The sequence below is a fragment of the Solea solea genome, chromosome 3 (assembly GCF_958295425.1).
Source record: "Solea solea chromosome 3, fSolSol10.1, whole genome shotgun sequence".
NCBI classification, from domain to species: Eukaryota; Metazoa; Chordata; class Actinopteri; order Pleuronectiformes; family Soleidae; genus Solea; species Solea solea.
Genome location: NC_081136.1, coordinates 6,575,665 through 6,603,236, shown reverse-complemented (window position 1 = coordinate 6,603,236; position 27,572 = coordinate 6,575,665). Strand labels below are relative to the sequence as shown.

The 27,572-nt window shown below is 40.1% G+C and overlaps 1 protein-coding gene across 2 annotated transcripts in view; it reads left to right on the top strand.

Annotated features, from left to right (window-relative positions):
* lrch4 (leucine-rich repeats and calponin homology (CH) domain containing 4) overlaps positions 1-27,572 on the top strand; it is a 49,478-nt gene continuing 21,906 nt past the window's right edge. For both annotated transcript variants that reach the window (XM_058625079.1, XM_058625078.1), the window contains exon 1: positions 1-420. In XM_058625079.1, the coding sequence (XP_058481062.1) occupies positions 249-420 (172 nt within the window). In that variant the 5' untranslated portion in view covers positions 1-248. The remainder of the gene's footprint in view (positions 421-27,572) is intronic.

Genomic DNA, 27,572 nt, shown 5'->3' with positions numbered 1-27,572 from the left:
AAGCACTCGCGTTCTCTGGTGGAAGCGACAGCTCCCGTTGTGTGGAGGAAGCAGTCACAACCCACGTTTCGACACGTTCACTGATTTATTTATTTTTTCTCCTCGTCTTCCTGGGATTAAAGCGAGTACTTTTGCTGAAGTTTAGCAGCGCGGGGGCTCGCCGTCTGGAGTGTATGCAGATCTACGGGCAATGAACGCAGCGCGGACGCCTCAAACAAAGTAGTCGAAGAGGCAGACCTGTGCGTTTGATGGCTGCTGGGGATGGAGCCCAGCTGCCGGCCACTGTAGCGGCCAGCCGGAGCGTGGAGAAGGCGCTGGAGGAGGCTGCCGCCAGCGGAGCTCTCAACTTGTCCAACCGCAAACTCAAGGAGTTTCCCCGCAGCGCCAGGAACTACGACCTGTCCGACATTACACATGCAGGTCTGTCTCTCTTCTCCGCTGTTTTTTCTTGAAGTTACAGGCAGCGAGCTAGCTGCCGTTAGGGGCAACACCGCCTTTTGTTTTATCGCCACCTGCTTCTTCTTTCTTCATCTGCATCCTCCCTCAACCCCCCGACACGTCTCACCAGAGTCCCTTTGAAAACCCTATACTTTCACGTTATCCGGGTGATTATTGTTCTCATGCAGCCTTTACACTATAAAATTAGGCGTTTGTAAATTCACCAGGACCTGTTTGTTAATTCGGCTCGTGTAGACTTCATCTAAACGCAGCTCCATCACTAATAAATGAGTTTTAATGTGCCGTGTGAGCCAAGTGACGCCGTTATCACGCAGTTTGGGCCGAGTTAAAAAATGTTATATTTTTAAACGAAAGTCCCTGCTTGGTTAAAGTTGGTGTCAGAGTTGTGTTGCGTTTTACTTTTTCCATTGAAAGCCACACGAGTCCCAGCGTTTAGAGAAAGATAAAGGTAGTTAGTTGTCTTAAAGTGAACTTAAAAAAATTAAGAGGAAATACCCGTCAGAAACAGGCGAGTTCCACTTCCTTAAAATGTCTCATAAGCGAGTTCAGTGTTTCCTTTCATATTGGTTGTAGCTGGTGTTGGAGGACACCTGTCAGTACAACTTAAAATTAAATGTTTATCGTCATATCTTTCTATACTACCTCACAGTGTTTTTTTGCTATGACGTCATAATGTACTGCATAATGTATTTGACTGCTATAGTCCTGTTACAACAAACTGGTTCAGTTTAGTATGTTACACAATTACTTGCGTTTCTGTTGTGAAAAGTAATGAGGGATACCAAAATATTAGCATTTTTACCAAGTGTTAGCATTGAAATTTTGCTATCCATGGTACAGTTTGCGACGTAAAAGCTACCCGATTTGGCTAGCTTGTGAGACAGTTTAGCTTGCTATTAAATTCTAGAAAGAGGACGAAAAGCACACATTGATTCCTGGATCATACTTTCAGCATGTTCCCTCATGTCTGTGGTGGAGCTAGCTAACCCTTTGCAAACAAACACAAGCACCTTCATATTTTGCCGGCCGCACATGCTAACTGCACTTTCAGTCCAGTTGGTGGCGCACTCTTCTTTTGGTTAAAAGAGAAAAAGAAGAAGTTGGTAGCTATGAAAGTGTGCTTGACGTTATGCGAGAAGGTCTCCAAACGTAGCCACGTGTACAACACATGGCTCAAAGAAGGACAGCTCGAGAATACATGCGCAGAAATCTAAACCGACATTGGGCGCTTCATGGACATGTAACGCGGGAAGTGTAACTCAGACCTAAACACTGCTGCTTTATGACACAAACAGTCTTGAAACCTCTTTCTTTCGTTGTGCGCATTATTGCCGTTATTGCCTGGAAGTGCCATTAGTTGCTGGACCTTTGCGCTAGTCACCTCAGCAGAAGGGAGCGAAATGGCGCTTTTCCATTGTACAGGTCTAGCACTACTCGGCTCCACTCGGCTTGACTCGACTCTATTCGCTTGGAACTTCGCCAGAGCAGGTACTAAAAAAAGCACTAGGTACCAGGTGCTATCACTAATGGAAAGATGACCTGCTGGAGCCGAGCCGTGCTGGAACTGTATAGTGGTAAAGAGCCAAAAAATGGTGTAGTTTGCACTTTTGTGTGTCCATCACAATATTTGACTATGAAAGTGCAAATAATTGTGTAATTGTACCAAACTGGTGCAAATATGGCTGAGCCGACCTGCACTGCCCTACCTTTTTTGTAACAATTCTCTGTTATATGTTAACAGGAATATTAATGTAATTTTCCATTCGCAAAACATCATAATCTAAATGTTTCCTTCATAATAACATCAGATGATTAGTCTCCATATCCGTGTGAATGTAGTCACCGACATAGGCATCAACAGAGAAATGTAAATAGACAAGTCAGTGTGGGTGACGGTGTGGATTTAAAGGGAACTTCCTTGGATTACTCCATCCAGGTTTGCTGAAATCACTCTGGCTACGCAGCAGTTAAAGCGAACTCCCTCATCTGCTGCTGCCGCTGCCTGTTTCCCGTGTTTTGATAACTATGACCATCTGCTCATAACAAGCCAGGTCTAGACCCATGTGGGACGAGGAGGCCTTGAGCACACGTAAACACACACCCTGACACCTGCCACTAGAGCAACCCAACCCTAATGACTGTGGAGGTGATGACTGTGTCTAGTACCCATGGTAATGCCTATTGGATAAACGCATAATCCAGCCGGGCAAGTCGGGAATACGTACAGCTGTGCAGGTCGGAGTCAGGTTTAACGGGGCTTAGCAGTGTGTGGCTCGTACAGTATATCATAATGAGGAGTGTCACTGAGTCAGCATGTGGGTTGTCTTCTGTGGTTCTGGAGGAGATTTGTCAAAGTCTGACACAACAACCTCAGATGGTGTCACAGTGATGTCAGCAGAATCCTCAGCCTGCTCGAGTCCCGGATACTAATCAATCAACGTCATAGACTGTCCATGATAGAAACCCTTTTGTAAAAACATTGTCTTGTAATAACTTGGATATTCCTTTCAAGCTTTCAGCTATACCATTTGGTTTTTGTCAGAGCAGAGCAGAGCATAGCATGCAGCTGTGGAGTGTTTGTCTTTGTCATCATGTGACTATGAAAACCAACAGAAACTCACATTTTTGGACTTTGAACCATTGAATTTCTGTACAACTCTTTAGCTTTAGTACTCTTCTGAAGAACAGGACAATCACCACCAGCCAGTTGTAATGTGTATTTTGTTATTAGTTGATGAATCAAGTTTGATTTTATGGCTGTAGAATTGTCAAAAAATGTTCACTGAATGAGTGCTTCTCGTACAATTGATAAATCGGGGCTGCCCAAAGAGAGGCCCGTGGGCCAATATTGGCTCTCCAAAAGGTTTCATTTGGCCTATCACATAAATCACTGTTTATCTTTTTAGAATAATTATTGAAAATTTAATACATTGGTATAACGCCAGAGCAACACAGCGAAAGAAGTCAACTCCATGTACCACACTTGTCGTTACTGATATTCCTGTTTTTTGTGTAGTGGAAAGTAGTAAATAAACAGTGAATTCTCATGTGCGCTTCAGTTTCAGATTGTCTTGCTAAGAGGATAGTTAATTAAGGAACCTGAGATCCCAGTACATCTAAATATAATCCAAAACATGACAATGGGTGTTTACTTTTGGCCAAGATCACGCGATCAAATTTCAATTTTGGTCCTGAAACATTATCAGGGTAACTATCAAACAGAACTGCCTGAGTGAGTAAGTAAGTAAAGTCGAATGTGTCTTTAAAAGTTGGCATTTGATCCTTAAAACATCAGTTATGTCGTTATCTGATCACATAATTTCTTAAAAGCTGTCACATTCATGCTATATTTTATTTAGAGTAAGTTTGTCTTTGGCTGCTTGTGTAGAAATGTGATATTTATTGTTTGGTTGAATGGGGAAAAAGTGAGATGCAGCATCAGAGTAGTCGGGTATAGACGGAGAAGCACGCGCAGAACTTTCCCGATGTGACTGATTGAAACAAGGATGTAGAATTTAGACACATTTGCAAAGGTATATGAAGCAACCTCAGCCTTCACTCTGCTGCAGACATCACTCTCGTCTTCACTGTCTCACGGTGACTCACTTGTTGTTCATTCAGCTCTAATTCCTGGGTTGTGCTCGTCTACAGGTCCCCTGTTGTAGACGTTTCGTCTTTATTACATGTTTTCACAGCACTGGGACTATGTGTATGGTGAATGTGTAGTGTCTGAGTAATGTGCAGCTCTCAGATTCACCGAGAAACCTGGTAGTTAGGCTGACTCCTGTCAAACACTGACTCAGCTCTGTGTGTTTGTGAGATGGAGACAGTTGTGGTTGATTCACTGACCCGTCATGAGGGTTTTCAGGTACTGTCTTGTCAGGAGTAGAGTAGAAGGGAACTTCAAAGAGGTTGAAAACTCAGTGAGGCCATGATGTATCACTGTATCTAGAGATACATCAACATTCACTTACATCTACACCTCTTCTATATTCATGTCCACAGTTGTGTCTACATCAGTTTGGATATCTATGTCTGTGCCTACATGTTTATCTGAATCTGTGTCAATTCTGATCCCAATATCCCGATCTACATCCATGTCTGTGTCGTCATCTCATCAATATCTACAACTAAATATGTTTAGCAATAATATATACACTTGTATCGCTAAAAAGTCACATTTCTGTTTTCTGTAACATGTTGCAGTTCCCTCTGTTTGTCGTGACATAAAACAAGTCACTCCCTATGTGCAGCGCGCATTACAGAGATTTCTTTATATTTAAAAGTTTAAAAAACGTTTTATATGTACTTATCGATAAATGTCAGTGGTTGGATGTGGAGCAGTCCACTGTGTTTGTGGTTCTTCTGCAGCTCATCATCCTGTTATCCGGGCTGATTATATGAGAGCAGTTCCATTTAGTCAAGACGTTTGACAGCAGGCAGGATATTACCGAATCTGTGCTGCAATCAATTAGATGCTTATCTGTGGCTGTGGCTCTGTGTTGTTTCCAATAAGTCCTCCAACTCGTACGACCACATTACGTGTTTGTTTTCGGCCTTTGCCAATAAAGACCACAATTTATTAATCTGTTAATTTGTTGTTTGGCCCATAAAATATCAGAAAATGTTGATTGGTTGCTTCCCAAACGAAATGACGACATTCTCAACTGTTTTGATTTGTCCACAAAGAATAATTTTCCAGTTTTCATGATTTATATTTGTTACATATTGTTGTATATAGAGCAAAGAAACCATAAAATATTCACATTTAAGAAACTGTAATCAAAATAGTTGACAGCTAATGACGGGGACAATATTTTTTTAACATTATGTGAATTTGAAGGGGTAAACTAGTCATTAAATTTATACTAATATGGGTAGCTTAATGTTATGGTAGGAAATGTACAGTTAAAGTGAAACATAGATTTTAAGATGAGGAAAACTGCAGATTTCACTGACATCAGATCTTTTTATGTTATTTTACAAGTGTGAAAATGTTTTTTGGACAAATGAAACTATGCCTGACCCTATAAAATCCACTTATTTTATGGAAAATATAAATATGGTAGTTAAAAAAGGGGCGATAAGAAGCTCAGTACGATTAAATCAGCTTCCCCTTTTCTCCCCACTGGAACTGCTTCTCTCAGGAAGGTCAAAGGTTCACTCCATGAGGAAGCCTTGGCTCACATCTTGTGGCATGTTTCCCAGAAACTTGGTCACAATTGAAGGGAAACAAAGCTCGACCATGTTGTTTGCACCATTTTTCCCTCTGACAATTTTGTTTTATATACTGTGTTTTGTGCCTTGTGTCTTTGTTCCTGGATTAAAAGCTCACGGTCATTTCAGATTAGAAGGGTCTGAACTCCTCTCAGAAGTTCATTTTTCATCCTTTATTCATTATTCCTAATTCATTATAGGGCTGCTGTCAGAAAATGGAAATGATGATGTTCTTGAATGTCTTGTTTTGTCCACAAACCAAAAGGATTCAGTTCTAATGCTTATTGTTTGTTATATGGAGCAAAGAAACCAGAAAACATTCACATTAAGGAAGCTGAAAAATCAGGAAAAAACCCACTCAATCCGATTTATTGATTCTCAAAATAGTTGACGATGAATTTAGCTCTGCCCCCAAGACGCAGGAAGTTGTCGGTAGTGGAACTGTGAATTTTGGCTGCAGTTTCTGGCTTTCGTCTCCACTTCTCTGACTTTTTACGAAAACCCCAGTCACATGATTAAAGAGTATATGATTGGCGAGAGCTACAGACATTTTTCAGACAACTTTATTTATTTTTGGCATGTTGAGAATTTCAAAAAATATGATAACAAGTGTTTCAAAACCAACTTACCTATCCTAGCTTTAATGCCCCACTGCTGTAACTTGTTGCCAGACTGTTATGTGATCCTGTAGCTCTCTATTGAAACACTGATACCACAGAGCATTTTGAATGAGTCAGGTGAACACTACTGAAATTAAAGAAACCAGTAGGATGACATCAGTATTTTTGAAATCTCAACAACACATTGTTCCGTGCACCACACCCACTTTATCCTTTTATTTGGTGCCAGATTAAATGTTCTGTAGAATTTTCCTACTGCACTCCCCATGATAAATGACTGCTACCCTCAGTGTTGGCGCACACTGCAGAGAAAGTAAATTAAAACATCAGGTCCTCAATATTAAAGGAGTCTGATAAGGCTGGGGAAGTCTTTTCCAGTAAGTTCTCAGATATTGAGTTCTTCTTTTGTACAATAACAAAGGCTGCTGTGCTGTGTGTGTGTGTGTGTGTGTGTGTGTGTGTGTGTGTGTGTGTGCATGTGTTCAGTGGCAGGAGTCATGGAAATGTTGTTGCATGGGCACCGAGTTAATAAAGTGACCTCCAGTCTCGTATGACCCCTGTGGATGTGAGAGACAAGACGCTTTTGTTCGGAGCTGGAGGGGATCATGCACACACACACATGCACACTTCATATACCCACAACTGAGAAGGCCAGCAGCTGACTTGGAGGAATAATGAATGAAGGGAGGGAGTGTGTGCGAGAGGGGGAGTGATATTCCATGCCATGTTCCTGTAAAGTGGTTTAGAATCAGGCCTGTTTCTGGCCTTTGATCAAACATCCAGACCTTTATCTGGTTTCTCTTTGTGCACCGTCATGGATTTTATTAAATCACATTTCATAATAATTTATCCTTAACGCAAACGTTCATTTACACACCTCTTTGAACCTTTTTGAACATAAATTTGTCAGTTTGCCGTGTGATTTAAAGTTGAGTTTAAAAGAGTGTACCCTCTGACAGGGGACAGGCGAGAGGAAAGAAAATTTGCATACAAAAGTCCATAGAGAAAATCAGTGTTTTTAGCTCATGGGGAAACAGGAGTTGCTGGGCTTCTGCTGCCTTGTTTTGTGAGTCTGTGTCACTTGTGTGAATTTAAATTTAAATAAAAATTTAAATTCTAATCTCTGAGCACAGAATTCACAAATATCACATTTTAAAGCTACTAATGGAGGCAGCAGAGGATTAGCATCTCCTATATATGCTATGGTGTAAAATCTGTGATTTTCTCTATGGGGTTTGGTGTGGGGGTGTTTTGAGAGTTGCACACATTTCCTGTTGGAAAAGGCTGTCTAACAGCAAAATAAAGTGGCGTCTATATTCTTAAGATGATGTACATGTAAGCTGGTCTAGATAGGATTGTGTTAAGTGGCTAAAATCTCTTTTTCAAACTTTTAAATCAGTTTTTAAAGCATTCCTGTCCCATGTGAGGCAGCGCTGACTACGTTTTTGTCAGCGTCTTATTAAACTACACTTCAAAAATCCTGAACTATCACTTTGCGGCAATGATTGTGACCTTCTGTCACTGTCAAAACACGGAAACACATTGTCTGCAGTCAGTCGTAATCCCTGCGTGTTTCTCCTACAACTCTTTAGGAAATGTCACGCTGTTGCTTCAGTGGAGCCTGTGCGTGGACTTGATAGGTGGCTCTGAAATTCTCTGTTGTTAAGGCCGACAGCTGTGGTTAACTTGGATTCACTGGATTTTAAATTACGGGCCAGTCCCAAAAAAGAGAAAAAAGAAACATCCTGGCTCCAGTTTTGTCCGTTACGGCTAAGGCTTTGAGTTTATTTTGGGGCAAAGAAAGTAAAACGTGGTGGAGAACACAGCTGTGAGGGGTTTGACAACTCCGAGAATACTTTCATACCAGCGTGGGAAAGACCTGAACATCACCACTTTAACTGAATCAGCTGTTGGCAGTGGATTATAGGATCTCTGTGACTTAATATTCTTAAAGTATGCGATAGTGGTTCCCTAATACTCGACAGTAACATCATAATTGTTGCTTCTGGTCGCGTGTTTGTAACTCGAGGTCGGCCGCTCCGTCCACCGCTAAAAATATGTGTCTAAATATTGAGCAGTGATAAACACATTTATGGTCCTTAGAGGTTGAAACCTAATGAAGCCGATTATCATTGACTTTTCATTCCACTGCCGTAACATGATTGGGAATTAGAGTGCAGACTGATATCTCAACCACAGTTGTGAACAGACGCACACGTTTCACACGGGATGAACTCGAATAACGTGATAATAGCGATGCACTGATTGGCAGGTTTTCACATTATTGACTGTAAGCTGTGATTAAACTGACATTAGATGATACAGACACACTGAGTTATCTGTCTGTGTACTGAAAGATGTCTTCTAATTAAACCTGTAGTTGAATAAGAGGCTAAAAAGACTCTAAAGCTGTTATTTTTAGGGATTGAATGTCACAGTAAAGCTTATTTTCATATAATTTAAATTGATTAATAAGATAATGTATGGGACTTAAAGAATTAAACACTTTTATTTCCATCTTTGCGCCCAAAAAACAAACAAAAAAAAACGTGCAAAAATTACAAAAGGAAAAAAGGCAGATTCAACACAATGCATGACTGTAGCAGTGAAATGGCATTAATATCAGATAAAATCTGATAAAAAAAAAAGCTTGTAATGGGTTTAAAAATTATAATCTAACACTTGATATAGAAACATTAAAAGCGAGTTTGTGAATGTATTCAGGCGCTAGTCCATGCTAGTCCCATTTTAAAAACTGGTACTGGTTTAGGGTACTTAATTTTATAATAATGTAATTTGTCTATTAACTGATATAATTCCTGTAAGATAGACAAACACAGATTTTTTATTTTGCTATAAATCATTCTTTCGTGGTGCTTTCACGTTTCTCCACATGGCACAGGCGTAAACAGGAAACGATAAACAAACATGACAATCTGGTACCATGATGTTGGAAATAAATTCATCATTGCAAGTGAGACGGTCTGGAGGATGTTTGTTTTATTGTCTAGGATCCAAGCGTCTTCTTCTGATACACCTGTCTCATCAAGAAGTATTTTTCGGTCCAGAAGAATCTGAATTTCGTCCTCCAAGACACCAAAATTCTCTTAATCATCAAAAAAAACAGGCAAATGTTTAAGCTTTGAGATGATTTCTTTTTAAGTTTCTCTGCTTCAGTGGCTGAAGAATAAAGGATGGCTTTAGAAAACCCTTGGATTTTATGAAGTTGTTTTCAAACAAGGCTTGAGGTTTTGAGGAGAGTCTTTTTTTAGAGGGCGCCTCAGGTCTTAATGGGTCAAAACCATGCAGTATAATGGCATATGGTTATGAAGAGTGATAGTAAGTGTCCTGCCCCCCCTTTTTTTTTTGAAAGTTGCCTAAATTTGAAGTCTGAGACTGAGTAGCTGAAAGTGTAAAACTGTACAAATGCTGTGTGCAGTCTGAGCTCAACATATGGATTTAACCCACTGTGTCAGTTGTTTACATCTGTTCTGTGTCATTAAGTAAGTCAGTGTGTGTGTGCCGGTCGCTGCAGTGCATGTGTGTGTTTAAGTGTGCATGTGTGTGTCCCCACCCCCCACGCTGTTTCCCGTGTTGAGCGGATGTGGTGTGCCTGTTCACACAACCCTCACTTCTTCTTTTTCTTCTTCTTTTCTTATTTTCACCTCACACTCTTCACTTTCCAGCCGACCTTCTGTCCACGCCGGCCTTTATTACTGAGGGACATGGACGGACGGTCAACATAGTAGCCTCCTTTGTTGTAAATGTCAGAGAAAATGATAATAATAAAAAAAAGCCAGATGGGGTCTTCTTCTTTTTTCCATTAGCTGGAACTGAACTAGTCAGCATTCAGGAAGAAAAAAAAAGAAAGAAATGTCCATGGTGAAAGTGGAAGGAATCTTTCATGAACTGAACTGATGAACTGGACATTGTTGTTAATGTCAGCTCATGAAAGATGGCGTTCTCTTGTAGCACAGGCGACATCTCAATGCACTGTTACATTAACAGGGACCAGACCTTGCTCATTAAGTCCAGCCGGGTGTAAACGAAGCAGCAGTATATACATGGGGAGTGTTTTGTCACATTTTTATTGACTGGGTGTTTAGATTTAATGTCTGTGTGCCTGTTTGTGTGTTTGTGTGTGTGTGTGTGTGTGTGTGTGTGTCGCCGACTGAAAACCTGCTAGTGTGTTTTTCATCTCCGAGCACAGCAGCTGGTGGGGAGGGGGAATCCCTCCTCGGCCCCAAGGGACGTAACCAGAGAGAACGGCAGAGACACGGAGGCTGTGGGGCAACACTACCAGTCTGCCAACACACACACACACACACATTGTACCACACATGGCCTGCGTGTGTGTTAATACCTCATGTTCGTCGCCACAGTCATTGTTCCTCGGATACTGACTCTAGTGCTGGATAGCATGTTGTTTGCCACTGGCAACCCGCTGTTACGATACTCATTGTTGGTGAACTCCTGTTTTTGAGCACCAAGTTTACTGTTTCGGCCCAGGGCTGCTGTCACTTTTTATCCGAAATTCGGGTATGTCTTCAGACTTGTGGGCGGGGTTCAAAACTCAAACCTGGAAAAAACCCATTTGAGGTCAGAATAAACAGCCTAGAAACAGCCTAGAAGCAAATCACACCATCTGACGCATTTATTTTGACACATTTTGGCCTCTTGCGATTTGAAAATTGCAGTAGGCTGTGTTGCGATTTTGATAAAATTCCGATTAATTGTTCAGCCCTAACCGCTATTTTCAATTGCTGTGAAAATGGTGGACATTAGGGAGCTAAACTGTCCTTCTGAGCAAATATCCGAGTATCTTTGAAGCAATAGTTTGTCAAAAAACTATTTAACAAACTTGATTTTGACCAGTACCATCTTAAAGAAAACAAAAAAAAGAAGTCAACAAAGTTCCCCATTAGCTAGCAATCCCACGGCATCCACACGTCATTGTCTGCCCTACTTTATGGTCTGTTTGACAATAAATTGGTCCATAATTTACAAAATGGGCGACATACTGCCTTGAAGAAGACTATTAATTGAGACCATCAAGTCCCCCAGACAAATGTTCTGACACTATAAATCAAGTGAGAAGTGGCCTCATTATTTTGTAGACTTGCATACAAGCCTTTCACTAGAGTACAGCTTTTAAGCACTTATGTGTTGGCTTATTTTACCAAACTTACGTCCATTTGTATGTCCAGTCTATGGTCTTTCTAGGCAACGGGATGGTCCACAGCTTGTTATAAGGATGGACGTTGTTCTATTTGTGACAGCTGAAGCTGTATTTTCTTAAAATGTGAATAAAAATGCACGTTTATCATGCAAAACATGACATTGCACGTGCAGGCCAACCTTTAAATGGGTGAAAAAAATCTGCCCTGTTGATTGTTTGGTCTTGTTTTTTTGTCTTTCTAATCTAGCATTAAGAGACCAGCTGGTCTGGCCTTGGGGTCTACATTCTCTGTAATCATGAGGTCATGGACCACCATCGAATTTTATTTAGTTCCGCTCTCTCTCCAACTGCTTATCCACATCAGTGTTGTGGAGAGCGGGACTCTGTCCTAGCTGGGGGAAGGCTGCCACTTATTCCAAAAATAAAGTACAAATGAGCTTGAAATGGGCACTTGGTCCATTTTATAATGCTGGAACAATTTTTCATAATGAAAGTAAAAGTGTTCTTTTTGATGGATTTCTGGTGTTGGTTTTAAAATGTTCCTATTGTCCACTTGTCCGAAGCCCCTCCCACTGGAAAAACACAGACATATTGACCGCCCATATTGACATGAGTTTTATTGCGTCTTTCTTCTTGACTCTTTCACCTATTGAAGTTGTTACCAACGCTGGAAACATGACTTTTCCACTGAATGGACATGTTCATACAGCTGCTTAGCAGAACAGCTAACAGGAGGCGCAATTGTAATTGGTCAAACTCTCCCATCATTGTCCAGATCTTCCCAAGGCCGTAAACGGAGCAAAAAGGAGGTGCAGAAATCTAGATCTCTCCTGGATTACCTGATTCACTATAATTACTGATTATTTACTAACGTCAAAAATATCTTTACCCCATCTTTAATCTCAAATTTTTTCCCTGTATTTGATTTTGACTCAATTTCTACTAAGTTTGCTGGCACCCTTTCACCAATAACATCAGAATAAGCTGCACAAACTTGCTTTGGAACTTTCCGGCAGTTCATAATCTGGACCGACAAGACGGATGCGAGTGTGTCCACTTCACTCACATTCTTTATTTGACGTGGTGGAGCTGCTGTCTCCTTCAGGCTCAGCAACCATTAGTTAATGGGCCTCAGTACGGTTTTGTCCTGCCTCTGTGTTTGTGCCCGCAACACAGTGTAACACTATAACAGTGTGTGCAAATAATCTAATGGCGTGGAGTGGACTGCCTGGTGAATAATGAAAGCAGGGGCCATGCCTTATGTAACCCGGCAGAGACATTAACTTCCACAGTGTTTGGTGTCCAGATGGCTGATTGGCTGAGGAAGTAGGTGCAGGATAGAGAAGCCATGGGGCCTTGAAGGGGTGGAAGTAGGTCTGGGTTTTGATGTAATCAGTTCCTACTGAGGTATTAGAAGGTGAATTCAATGTCTTTTTTTTTTCATGAAGAAGATGATTGAAGGGTGAAAGTTTAAGAATGCGATATACAGGATATTTACCGCAAACTGAAAAACTATCAGAGACGATGAAGATGGCGCAATACCACTTTTTATGTCCTATACCGATATCACAACCCTGAATATCTACTCCAATGGAGCAATGTCCGTCCAATAGTCATTTAATAGCCTTTAAACTTCTTTAAACTTGTACCAAAACACGAATGTGCTTGCCATTTGGAAAACCTAGTATTCTGACTGTGTAACAGACATTCTGCTCTGACACATGACTCTTTATTTCTTACAATTTGACTGTTTTCTCCTAGCATGTTTACTCAACGTAACTAATAAAAAGTTAAATATGAATAATTTTGGTTTGAGAAATGCTGATCAACATTTTCCATTGACTAATCTCAACAATCAGCAGATTAATCAGTAATGAAGATAATTGCTAGTTACAACCCTAATCCATGTCAATATTGTATTGATTAATCCCTAAAACATTTGGTAAACAAATTCATGCCCCCCCGCATAGTAAATTGTATTATCTTTTTATTGAACGTATTCATGGTCATGGAGTGTTTATCTCGTGTTTATCTCGTGATGTCGCACATGTGGTTTTTAATTTGAACAGTCTAACCCACCCCTATAACCTACCCTTGGTTTAATCAAACTCTTAATAGCTGCAGGATGTGTGTGTGTGTGTGTGTCTGTGTGTGTGTGTGTGTGTGTGTGTGTGTCTGTGTGTGTGTTGGTGTCCATGTGTGCTGACATTTCTATTTCTCCAGAGCGACATCTTGATGACTAATTGATTCCAGAAACATCATCATATGGATCCCAGTGTTGTTTACAGACTCTTCGGTGAAAACGTTTAATAGAATACACCCGTGTGTGACTCAACTGATCTGTTTCTTTATCACTGCAGTGATGACAGTATGCCTATGTCTGTTTGGTTGACAGTTGACAGCTTCCTGTCCTGGAAACCATTAGTCAGCTGACTGAGTTACTGTGGAGAGGGTTCTTTCTCTTGCGTTATTATTGTTGCTCACTTCACATTCTTACTAAAGATGTCAGAGGTCATTTTTATTTGTGAATTAATTTCCTCTGTGAGTGCTGGACATCCAAAGCAAGCTGGTGTTTCGCTTCTTCATTTGTAGAAGAAGGACTATAGCTGCATTAAAGCATCTTTATGCGACTGTTTTACTTTAAAAACAGCTGTAGAATCATGTTGATGGACTTGAGGGAACTCCTCTGGACGTGAACCTCTGTCCTTGCTCTTTTTAGTTGTAGCATGTGGGAAGGAACGCTGTAATAAGAGTCAGAGAATCGGGGCCAGGATATTTGAGACTATTGCAGAACTGAGGACAGTTTAAAAAGAAAGTTTTCATCATCGTAGTCCTGAAACATTTACTGTAAACATTTTGACGTTATTGCCCTAATTGAGACAGTAATGGAGTGATGGAGAAACAGGAAACATGATGAAAGATCCCCTTTCCCCAACTTGACAGTCAGTCAGTAGCTAATGAAGTCAAAAGTGCTCTTGCAAAACACAAGTGGTTTATTTTCGAGCACAATACGAGCTACAGCAGGCAAGAAGAAATATTAAAAAAATAAATGTGAGATAAAATTAGAAAAAACCTCTTTACTATTGAAATCTAACAAATACAGACAGAGCAAAGTGATTGGTCCCAAATAAACTGAAAGGCCTAACTAGCAACAACCTCTTGAAAAGCAAAAGGATTAAAAATAACTAGCTTGCTGATTTAAAAAGGGATTTGTTACTTCTCCGTTTGTCGCAGACATAAATCAATGCTGACATTTCTCTTGCCGCCAGCTTAAGGTTATATTAACATTTACAAGACTCTGTTTGTTGTGCTGCTGCGGTGCATTAGTGACTCGTTCATTTTTGTTTTCAAGTCCCGACAAGTTTGTTTTCTTTGTATATGTTCGCTGTTGTCAGGATTACTGAGCGAGCTCACAGCAGAATTTCCCCTTTTTTTGCATGAACACACTGAGCTTTGCATACACAAAAAGGTGAAGCTTGCAGTGAGAGATGAGAGTGGAGGAAGTGGGAAGGAAACCGCAAAAGGTGAAGGATGGATGGAGTTGATGGAGGACTAAGACACAGTGAAAAGAACCTTCCATTCGCTAAGTACTATCTTTATGTTCAAATTACTGCATGAAGGACTAGAGGCAGTGCACATGGTGATATTTAAAACACAAGTGGTGATTTTCCTTTGTTTACTTGTGCACTTTAAAGTGTAATCAAAAGTCTGACATTGAGTAGTAATGAGTTTTCTGTATTGGAATCAAGATTGTTTATATCAAGGCTTTCTTACTCGCTTTTCTTATCATCTATTTTGATGATCTCAGTCGGCACAATTTCTTGTGTTCATTCAGTGTTTTCACTCGTCCTTTTTGCATTTATATCCCAGTGTAAATATCCTACAAGTTCGTCTTTTTTCATGTGTAATTTTAAGTCCAGGTGTTATAAAATAATTAAAAGTATTTGTTTATTTCGTAAAATATATATATAAAAAAACATACTAACCATGTCAGTTTTGAGAGATTATTTTTGTTTTTGTGGCAATATTTCAGGCAATTTCAAATCAGAATCGCAATTTAAAATGACGCTGTTGGCAAATCGCTATTTAATACTTCCATTTCTTTGACTGTTCTAGAGTCTGTGCAAATTAAAACGTGTAACTCGTACATATTTGAAACTATCTTCAAGTTCAAATCCTTGCAATAGAATGAATAATATTAGAACATACTATTTATTTTGTAGTAAAAGTGAACTGCTGGATGTGAATTTGAATTAAGGGTCAGCTCTGAGTTGACACAAACGTCTGGATGGCTGCTTCTGTTTCCTTCACCATGCAGCTCCAATATTCCTGGATGCAGTCTGAACAAGTACTCTTGTGTGTGACTAGGGAGAAAAACTAGGTCAAATCAGAACCACAGTGTTGTGGTGAATCCTCAGAGGTCCACAGGGGGCGATACATGTTACACTGGAACTTAAAAAATGAGAATAACCAACCTGGACTGAGAGAACTTCCACATACTTTGTATTCACCGACCGTATTCATCACCACTCGCATATTTACCTCCACCACTCACTCATCTACTCGAGCGTAGGTAATCGCTTCGCAGAGTTCGACGCCGCTGCGGTGTTCAGCAGCGTCTGAGTGCAGTGCTACTGCTCCTCGACTCACTGTAACAGAGACAGTACTGAGAATCAGCACTGCCACATCCTGTCTTACAGCAGACATGCTGTTGTCGTTAGCAACGTTGTGAAATAAACCCAAACAGTGTCAGTTCAAATGACAGACTTGGGCGCTTGTTCTAGAATTTTAGTAAACAAAGATCAGGATAAGGTGTAGCTTACTTTCAAACGAAGCAGTCGTAGCTTACTTTATGTTGGATGATTATAATAATGCTAATTATGATATATTTTATTCAGATGATTCTCAATAATCAAGGTACCACTGTCTGATGGTGGAGATCAAAACAGAGTTCAAAGTTCAGAGCACAAACATGACCTCAAATGAGTTCAAATTTTTCTGTGACCTATGGCTATATAAAGAGGCCGTTTAAGTTAAGTTAAGATGGTGTGTTAGCATTTAGTTTGTGTTAAGTTGCAGAAGTCAGGGACCTGATTTAAAATGTGTGTCAAGATTTAGCCAACATTTGCAACCATCACCACTGGTCCTAAAATAATTGGACATTGTCTCCAGGTTCAGAAAGTGAAGCCACTGCCTGAAATCAGCATGCAAAGAAATCTATTTCTAACTGGTTTTATTCCAGCACTAATCATTTTCCTGAAGAGTTTAAAGTCTCCTTCACTAGTTTCAGGTCTTCTTCAGCATCAGCGTGACGTCCATTTTGCAAATCACGGTCCCATTTAGAGCTTTAGGGCATGACAATGGTGTGATTGACAGCTGGTGATCAGGCACGGTGACCAGCCAGTTCTTGTGATGTCAGTTTGCCACATTCCTCACGTCCTCCTCAGCTCCGCCCTCTCATTCAAAATTTGGAAACTGGACCATTTAATGGCTGGTCATAGCTAGATGATAATTGCATTGGCACCAATGTCTTTATGAACAGCTTAAATCTGTCCCAAATCTGTCAAGATTTTCTAAAAACATGGGAGACCACAGACACAACAAACTTTGTTACCAATTTTCAATGTTTAAATCCAGAGGGAACACAGACTAGACGATCCAGTCCAGACAAAGGACCACAGTCTTGGTGAATAATCAAACAATTTCTGGGAGGAGATTCCAGGGATTTGGGATCTCACAGAAATTTGCCTGATTTAACATTACTTAAGAATGTAAACAGACAGTCAGTTAATAGCTGGTGTGTGTGTGATGTTTTGTGCTGAGAGATACAAAAAACAGGATGAAGTCATGTCTGAGAAGTAGGAATCAATTTGGCTCGAACAATTTACAGTTCTAAACAACAGTATGCACCATCCGTATCCCGGTCGTCTCGCTCTCATTGGTTATTGCAGGGTTCTGCTCACGCCCCGATCTCTGTTCAGGCGTAATATCAAATATGTTTAATTCTTATTATTCAAAATCAGGAAGTCTCTGATGCGTCTGATGTCGTTAAAATCACGTCTCACTCTACAGGATAATTTGGACGGATAATCTGTTCAACTCAGCCTAAAATTGGAAGACACCAACGATTGTCAGAAGGGCCAGATTGGGACCGAAATCTGGTCAATTACCCTCTAGTGTGGAGTGGGTTTTAGCTGTTCAAAAGAGTATCAGACTGATGTAGTTGTCTAATTGAAGGTGTAATATTCATAATATTATATCAGACACAGAAAAAGTGGTATTGAGCCATCCCCAAAAGAGAAAAACAATAGGCTGGCCAATCTGCAAAACTTAAAACTTAAAAACAGCAGCTCACAAATCAGTGGGTGATGTCACGGACCGCAAATGGCTTCAGCAGCAAAACTCTTGAATTCCTATGACATTTAATGTATTTACATCCAGCTTTTCTTTTTGCTTCATTGTTGTTTATGGCTGTAGGGTCTTTGTCAAATTTGAAATTGTCGCTTCATGTTACACAAAATATTAGACAGATTTTTGCAGTTGGCAGTCACACTCCTTCACCCACATGAGTCAGTCTTTCTGGCTGTGCAGAAAGCAAGTCTTTTTCCCGGCAGTCCTTTCAGCTCTGTGAATTAAAGCGAGTGAAGAGCCTCCCATTTTCTGTCGAGTCACTCCTCTTGGGGGGTTTTGTTGTCTTGGCATTCTCGTGGTCGGCCTCTTTGTTTTTCTATCCTCCTCCTCCTGATCCTCAACTCCATTGTCCATGTTCTCTTGCCGGTATTATCTCCCTATTACTCACTCTGTCCCTCCGACGCTCCCTCCCCACCCTCACCTCCCCACTTTCTTCAGAATGTGATGTGTGTAGAGTTTCACTTTGTGAACACACAGATGCACAGAGGGAGGCCCAATTTCCCTCTTTACCTCCACTCGAGTGTTAAACTAGAAAGCTGAATCTTGGCTGAAGGAGCATGGAATAGATTTCTGGGCTTCAAAATAACATCACTGGTCGTAAATCAACACCAAACAGGTTGTGAGGTGAGGTGTAGGCGCAGCCAGGGAACCTCGACAAACAAGCACACTTCAGAACACTCATGTCAGTCGATGGTAAAAGCAGAGAAGAAATGTTTTCTAGTTGTTGCTCATCATCTTGAAGCTTTGTTTGAGGTATTCTGTGCTTATGTATGAGCAGTTGCCTTCTTTTCAGTCACTTACTTTAAATGAACAATAAGAAAGGGAAATTAAGAAGGATTAAAGGGATTTCTTTTCTTGGAATGTTAGCAACACTTTCCTTTCACTGTTGTTAGTCAAGTCATGACTTAGAAAATTGTTGGTTTAGTAAACATAGCAACAGTGATGCGTTTAAAAACGAAAACATGTGAGTTTGGATGCAGCTCTAGATGTGCCAGAGCTTGTCCACCTGCATGAGCTGCAGATCCACTAGCATCCTCACCACAATCTGTCCAGATTTGGTCTCAGATCGATTAAACAGACTCATGTCATACATTTTTACTCACCTCTCATTCTTCAGTTCTTAAAGTTTGTGGTGAAACCCTGGAATTTAGGCTTGTATGCCATGATGTCTAGCTAAGGGGTTAAAGGTTAAAGGTCAGAGAGCTTGGGCTATGACACAGCCATTCTCCCAAAGTTGTGATGTGAGTGTATGCACGAAAATGCAAGGGTGGTGTTTTTGAGATTCGTTGACTTTTGAAACCCTTTATTGGGTTTTAGCTTAAATAAATGTACACATTTGTCTTGGATTTGCTTGGATTTGTGTTTCCTTTTTCCAAGTATCGAAGCTACCGATTCTTGCAAAACACTCTACTCTATGTACTGAATCGAAAATTGAGTTTAATCGAATCGGGACCCAAGGATTCAGAATCGAATCGGGAGTTTCTTTAAGATTCACACACCGGTGATAACTATGACCTGGATGAATGAGAATCAACAAAGACGTCTTGTCAAACTGTCTGTTCTCAGATAGTGTGAGAAACATAGTGTGAGAAATTGTTTATCAGCGTGTCTTGACTGGTGTGTGTGTGACTCTATGATGATGTGACTCTGCTTGTTGGTGAACTGCTGATGCACCAAAAACCACACCTGGCTTCAACAACAACAACAACAACGAGAACATGACTTGCTGCTGTTTCCCTGATGCCCAGTATGAAATGAGACGTCACTTTTACAGACACGCAGTCTTGTGACTTGAACGTTAATAAGATTTGCAAACAGATTAGTGTGTTAATTGACTTTGACACTACACTGCAGTAATGGGTGTGTAGGCATGTAGAGCTCCGGAAGTTGACGTCGCACAACCAAGGACTCCGACACGGCAGGAAACAGGGCGCTTCATCCCATGGACGTATAAAGTTGACAGCACATAAATCAAGCAATATGTCAGAATACTTTTTATGATGAAAATAGCTGGTGAAGAGAGAAGATGGTGGATAGATGTTGTGTCCTAGGATGAGAAGACAGTCAGAGACAGGCTAATGGGAGAGTATTTGACCAGTCATGTGACATCCGGAGCTCTATAAAGAGCTATAAGATCTCCTAGAATTCTTTTACAAAGTGAGATTTGTGTGGAACAGCAGCAGCATGACTTGTGTAGAATCATTCTACTTGGCTGCCTGCAGGATCAACAAATCACCAGTTGATCACAAAATGAATTGCCTTTTGAATTTTTTTATTTCAAATTAAATACAAATTCTCTGGTTTCTGCTTCTTAAAAGCGGCAATGAAAACAGAAAATATGGACATTAATAAGCTAAATTAATCGGTTAATCTATTGTCATCTGTCACCCCTATTAATTATTATAATACCATTGTAATATTTTCTCTTTTTTTGGACACTTTTCTTACGTTTTTCTGGACCAAATCAATAAGCAGTAGATGAATCGATAATAAAAAAGTAATACATAATGGCCTTAGACTCTACAAACCTTTGGAGACTTGTTAGCCGTTGTTTTTCCTGTTGTAAAACTGCAGATTGAAGACTGCTGAGATTATGTCAGTCGGTGTGAATAGAACCCTCATATGAGGCCTCATATGAGGCCTCATATGACCAGAAATACGACACTGTTCCTCTGTGTATTTTGGTTTTTACTGTGATTTTTGCCCGCTTTGATGCACCGATTGAGCCTTCTTTGTGTTAAAAGACTGGGTGGGGGTTATAAAAGCCCCTCATAGCAGTGTGTTGTAACTTGTCGAGGTCAATGGGTCAGCGGTGATGTAAGTGTCTGATGGTTAGATCCTGCTCCGTCACAGCTTGGCCTCTAATTAGACGCAGTGATCTGCTCGGACGGGCTGATCCTTTGAAATCCTCCGACGTTGTTTTACACTCCGCTTGCTCACAGTTGCACTGTGCAAACCTCATAACTTTTCCAAAAAAAGAGATAAGTTTAAAGTGGTTGCTTTTGATGTTTTAGCTTTTACAAAACAGTCCTAATGTTTTTAAGCTTTTTTTTTTTCTTGGACCGCTCATCCAGTCCATATGGGCTTCATCAGTAGGGTGTGTTGAAATTTCACTGAGATGGATCAGATGACATGTGAGCGTTGTAGCTGTTGTTTTGGCGTCCATAGCACTATGGAAAAAATACTATTTCCATGTTTAACAAGTTTAAATCGAAGCATTTAGGACGACAAAGTGGGACAAAATACCAGTATGACTCGTGAGATGTGATTATAGACCCACCCCGGCCAAAAATCAATATTTTAACATTAAAAAATATGGTGCACTAAACAGATTTATCACCAATGTCACTACCTCATGAATCCTCGTGGTTGTGCTCATCACAGGATTGAGGTTAATGTGATGAAGAAGAAGATAATGACGAGGATTTATTTATTTAAAACAGTTTGACTCCTCCAATTCATGCACTTTTTGTATTTTACACAGATAATAATTTGAACAGCGCTGCAAGAGGAGACATGAAGTAGTGACGCCTGGCGAGTGAAACTGGCAGGGACTGTTTATTTTCGAGAGCTTTATTTGTTAATTAAACTATCGATATTTGGATGACGATATGTCACCAAATGGATATTTTAACCCACCCCTAAATTGCACTGAGTTTGACCTCCTTTATAGTAACAATTAGATTTCACAATTAAAGCAGCGGTCAGTGATATCATCTTTTGACTAACTTTCTGTCCACTGATTCCCCTCCCTTCTCCCTTTGTCAATTTGTTGCTTATTCATAACAAAATTTTAGCCACATTTGAAGGAGAAAAGGTGACTCACAGCAGCTTTAATTTGACTGTACTTCAGTTGCAAGTTGGATGAAAGAAAGTGGATCGTACATGTGTCGTGCAGGCGGCTGCCGCCGTGCTGCCGTGTCGGGGTTTTTTAAACTTCTCAAAGTCTGTTGCACTCCTGGCCAAATCGCAACAGTGATTTCATAGCAGGCGTTTTCCATTAGCTGTCGAGGAGCGTCTGCACGTACGTAGATCCAGCCAGAGAGCACTGGAGTCGGCACCCATAATCGGATGATCTAATCTGGCACGTTGACGCGAGCGCGTTAAAAGTTTGGACGGTGCGGGACAATGACAGATGAAGTCCATCAAAAGAAATATACCCCCATAAACTACACACATGTGTTCTGGCCTATGTGTGGAGACTTATTTTGTGCTGCTGGATCTTTCCAGGCTAATGACAGTCGACTGGTGCTAAACCCCTGTTATGAAATCTGCGTGGTCATCATAACAGACTAATGGGATCAATACAGGTCACGTGTCAGTCCTTAAGGGGACCAGTTTAGCAATAATGTGCTACAGGCCTTTCACAAAGAATGTTACTTTTTGCCCTTTTATTTACCACTTAAGTTTGCACAAACAAATTACAAATTCCAAGCGTAAATACAGGACATGGACGGGTAAAATTACACAGCAAGAAGAAGAAGAAGAGCAGTTTATGCAAAACAGCACGAGAATTAAACGAAACAATAACAGGCGAGGTCGTTAATCTAAGACAAAGGATAGATAGAAAACAAAGAAAATGATTTTGGTCGTTGTGTAAGTTTTTCAGGAACACATGTAACCCATTTAATATATCACACACAAAAAATACAAACAAAACAAAACATTTCTTGATACTTCCCGCTTTCATAGTTATTTGTTTTTACTGAATTTATATCTATCTGCTGTACATTTTCTTTTTTAAGTTAACACCACAAAACATAAACAGACAGGTTTACACAAAATCACCGGTTAATTTCGCTCCATCACCAAAGTCTGGACATTTTCCTGAAATTGGCCTCGTAGAAATTGTATTTCGAAAACAGAACCGTCCACCAAAAGTTGCTCAGTCAAATTTCCAGAAAATATCCCAGCTTATATGAAAACATGGCAGCAAAAGGTTTGAGGTAATTTATGGCGAGTGAGTGAGTGGGTGAGTGCTCTGCCTTGTGCGTGATCAAGCGTTATTGGGAGCGCTTTTGACCCAGACAATCGTCCATCATATGTGAATGAATGAATGGCAAAGTCAGGAAAATGTCTAGACCCAGTTTTTTGCGGATGTTTAATTCATGTGTTTATGCCCTGAAAACAGCTTAACTGGGTTTCCATTTTTTTCCATTTCTAATACCAAAGCCTAGTGCGAGCTAAAACGTTTGCTATGATGATCTGTTTTTTTTTGTTAAATAAAAGTAGCAGTAAATTGTAAATAACTTCCAGATATTGAAAGTTATTCTGGGAAAAATGGGCAAAAGAACTTACTCGCAGGACATTTTCTGGCCCTTTTATGGTTAAAATAAGCAAAAAAAAATGGCCAGATGGACATTTTGAGGCTTAGGTGTTAAAGGGGTAATAATTCAATTATCATGTGATTTCTTTTGTGCATATTCTAAAATGAACAAAAAACAATTCAGTTGGATGCAAACACAGTAAGTGACTTGTTTAGCAGCTGTCTAACTGCATTCAGACTGATCTAGAGTCAAGTTGCGATTGGTGCATCAACTCTTAATCAGGAAGGTTTCACTTCTTCCCGTCAGGATGTGTCGACCCTCCTCCTCATTATCCTCATCATCATCATCATCAGCTCACATTGTTGGCTCGGGACCACGAAGCGGTCCGTTTGAAGCCAGGTTCCTGCTGTGTGAACCTTGGCAGACTGGACCTTTTTGCACTGTTTTGCTTCTGTCCTACAGCGCATGCTTTTCATATGATGCTCACGTTGAGTCATTCTGGCCGTGGTATCTGGACGTTTTTAGCAGAAATGCCCTCCCGGGGGGGCAAAAAGGGAACAGGGAAAGTTGTTATGATAGATATGTGGGTATTGGATGACCAAATATGGGCCACTTCTACATGAAAGAGGCTCTATATATAAAATAAAAGTATTGAATGCAGTTGTGTTATGTCATCAGAGATAAAGGGAACATGTTAAAGTGGAACGCTAACTCCACTGATAGCAATGGTAAAGCCACTTTATTCACAATCTGAATTTGCGGGTCACAAACTCTGTTTATGTTTTGGTTTGTTGCAACATCCACTGATTCTCCACTGACACTGACACTGATTTACCGACACAAATATACATAAAAAAGGCTCAGATGGAGCCTAAATCATGTGTTTGTATGCTCATGAACACACGGTTAGGGTGCAGGAATTGGGCATGACGTCACCTCAGAGTTAAGCAAGTTATTTTTGGTGTACTGAATCATTAGTTTAATACAAAAGATTAGTTCACTGAATTGAAATACATCTGAACAGGTTGTGATTCGGCTCACGATCGCCGGCTTTCAGCACTGCTGTCGCTAAATACACCAGACTCCTCTGTTTAATATTGAGATTTTAGAAATGTGGGAGATTAACGCATGTTTTCAGGATTTTTTAAGTCTTTTTAACTGATCTACAGTTCGGCATTGTTCGTTTTGACTCTTGTGACGGACGTCACACTCATGACTCTTCCAGTGACGGCTTTCTCTGACCAATCAGTGGCCGGTAGTCTGTCGATCTTGCTTGGAACTTCGCCAGAGCAGGTACTAATGAAAGTACCAGGTAACCAAGTACCAAGAGCAGAGCCGAGTCGTGCTGGAACTGTAGAGTGGAAGAGCGCTATTTGTGCAGCTCTGTGTTTAGTTCACCTTGGCAACCACATTCTATATTCTATTGAAAAGTGATTACATTAACTCCTATTCATATTTTACATATATCTCCTTTAATGGTTGTGCTTACAGTCAAGTACAGTAAATATTTTTGTTCAAGATTCAAGCTGAAGTTGGGTAATGGGTTTGCTCGCACGTGTAGAACTCGAAATGATGTGTATATATACACAGTATGTTGCCCTGGCTGGCATTACTCTTACTAATGCATTAGAAAATAAACTTCCAAGCCATCACTTCCTTTACAGTCCAAAACTGGAGCTCCTTACACGTTTGTTTGCGTTTTCCTTCGCAACAGCGGATATGGAGACTAGACAACCAACACTACCCCCCCAGAGTACATCCACACACACACACACACACGTACACACACAGACTACTATCTCCACCCCCACCTATTGTTCAGACAGCTCCCCTCCAGCTATGGGACAGAGAAGACACAGAGACGAGGCTTTGGTTCTACTGTACAGCAGCGCTGGTGTACAGTAGAACCACGTTAAGTGGTCCTGCAGACAAAACACTTGCTCTGGTTTCTTTCTTGGACGATTATATAAACGGGAATTCAGCTGCAATTTCTATACATCTGCTTTCTTCACCGCAGCGAGATGTCATTTCTCTTAAATGTATTACCTTTCTTCTTCTATACCTGACCACTACAGAGCGTAGAAAAGTAACATTTTTAAGCATTTTATTAGAGTCAATAATGACAAAAACTGACGTTTAAAAAGCGAAAGTAGAGCTTTTCAGTTTTTTTTTTCTCAGCTAAGGACTTATATATTTCCCCTGAAATAGTATAACTATAATTAGTTGGTTAATTAGGACAATTTTAGATCACATCATTGAAAATCCATTTGCCATGTGTTGTATGCTGAAGCTTTATTATAAAAGTAAAAATATATATATATATCATTTTAATGCATGAATCTTGAGACTCTTCATAGCCCATTTTAGAATAATTCATCTAATAATCAGGAATGAAATGTACAACCAGATTGTTTGTCCATTCAAACAAAGAAAAGCAACCAATTCACACTTGTTAATTAATACATTATCAAAAATATTCACTGATGAAGTTGTTGTTTTTTTTATATTACATTGACTGTACGATTGATGAAGGAAAAATGAAGAGTCCTGTATGAGTGACATGATTAAATAACACACTACAGTGCTTTATCATGTCACATATTCCAGATTATTTTCACATTTCTTTGTACTTGAGGCTTTCCAAAATAAAAGACCCCATATAGGCCCTGACAAAGAGAGGAACTGCCTCCTCCTCCTCCTCCTCCTCGTCTTCCTCTGGCCCTGCTGTTTCCTACACAAATCAATAAACAGCCATCGGGCCGTCTGCCATTGACAGACCTTTGTCTCATCCTGCTCCTGCCTGGCTGAAGCTCAGCTCACTAATGGTGCTTTTTGAAATCACAGCCGCTCTAATACAGAGAGCCCAGCCTATTGTCGCTTCATTGTCTCTGCTACATGCTTTTTTGTTGTTAACCCACTCTCGGTCGGCTGCAGAGTTTAAATATACAGATTTCTCTGTGGAGGAGAGGTCATGTGAATGAGGTCAACACCGAGCATGAGCAGAGGAAAAGCATGTGGACGACACAGATTATAGTCACGTACTATAGGCGGAGGAGTGTGAGAGCTACGGCCCACCGTTCAGTTTCTCATTTACAGCACCAATAACTGTCCTATTTCAAGCAGAAATTCTAAAAATGTGGATTTTCTGATATATTTCTGATATACAGTATATTTCTGATGTCATTGGCAAAGCAATTGATTGGTTGAAAAAAGAATCTGCTAAATCCTAATTTCCTCCGTTTTTACCCAGTTTTCCTTCTTGATAAATCATCAACGGCAAGTAAATAAGTAACAAACAGCCATGGTTTTATGTTTGAGAACAGACCAAAAACACCCCCAAAAGACCTAGTTTCCCATTAAATCAATTGGTTAAAAAAAAAAAAATGCTCTCAAGGTTTAATTTACACTAAAAGAACATTAATGTAGTAGTTGAACCTCATAGTTAATTGCAAACTTTTTTCTTAATGTGTTTGATGACGTCAACCTTTTGTGTTCTGGGAAATGTCAATATGTTGTGTTTTCTGACATTTTATTGACCAAACAACTCAATTGATTAATCAAGAAAATACTCCACAGATTAATTGATAAGGGAAATAACCATTCGTTGTCCTACTTTAATCAGAAAAGTCAATTTTGTGCACTGAACTTTATAGTCATGACTTTCTCGAGTTAATCTTTGTTAAAGCAGGAAATATTTAAATTTTTCAATTTATTCTATGTATCATCGTGGTTAAAAATTGTATTGTAATTGATGGCGCGCAGCATATTCGTCATCATGAAGTAAAACAGAATAACTGATTCGTGGAGAACAGTGGAAGGTGTAGGAGATGTCTTGGATCAGGAATGTTAATTTGAATTTTTGATTGTCATTAGGCTTGAACTGGTTCTCCCGCTGTGTCCTTGAGCGTGGATGGGAATGGCCCACTTTACTGTAACTCTGAATACAGAAAAGTGAGAAGCAGCCAAGGGGGCGGCTATTTTTGGACTCGCTCACCCACTTTGGTCAAAAGTGTACGAGTGCTGGTCTTGCCAAAACTGTGCCTCAGCAGTGTGAGCTCGCCGCTCACGTTTATTTTTATAGACGCTGTTACGGGGGACAATGATTCCAGGAGCATTAAACTGATGGGATAAATTATCTTAAAGCTACAATGTACAACTTTTTCAGCTCAACTGGAGCTTTGACATTACAAAATAACAGCGATTCCCTTACAAACAAATGCAGTTGTTACAAAATTGATTCCATCATTCTGCGTATAATTTTTTTCAACTGCTATAGCAATATATGATTTCGCAAATACTCTAATATATTGCGACTTAAATAATGTGACAATATTGTATCGTGACATAAATATGGTGATATTATATGGCGACTTAATTATCGTGATAATACGATTTCGTGATAATTCCATCTTATGACTT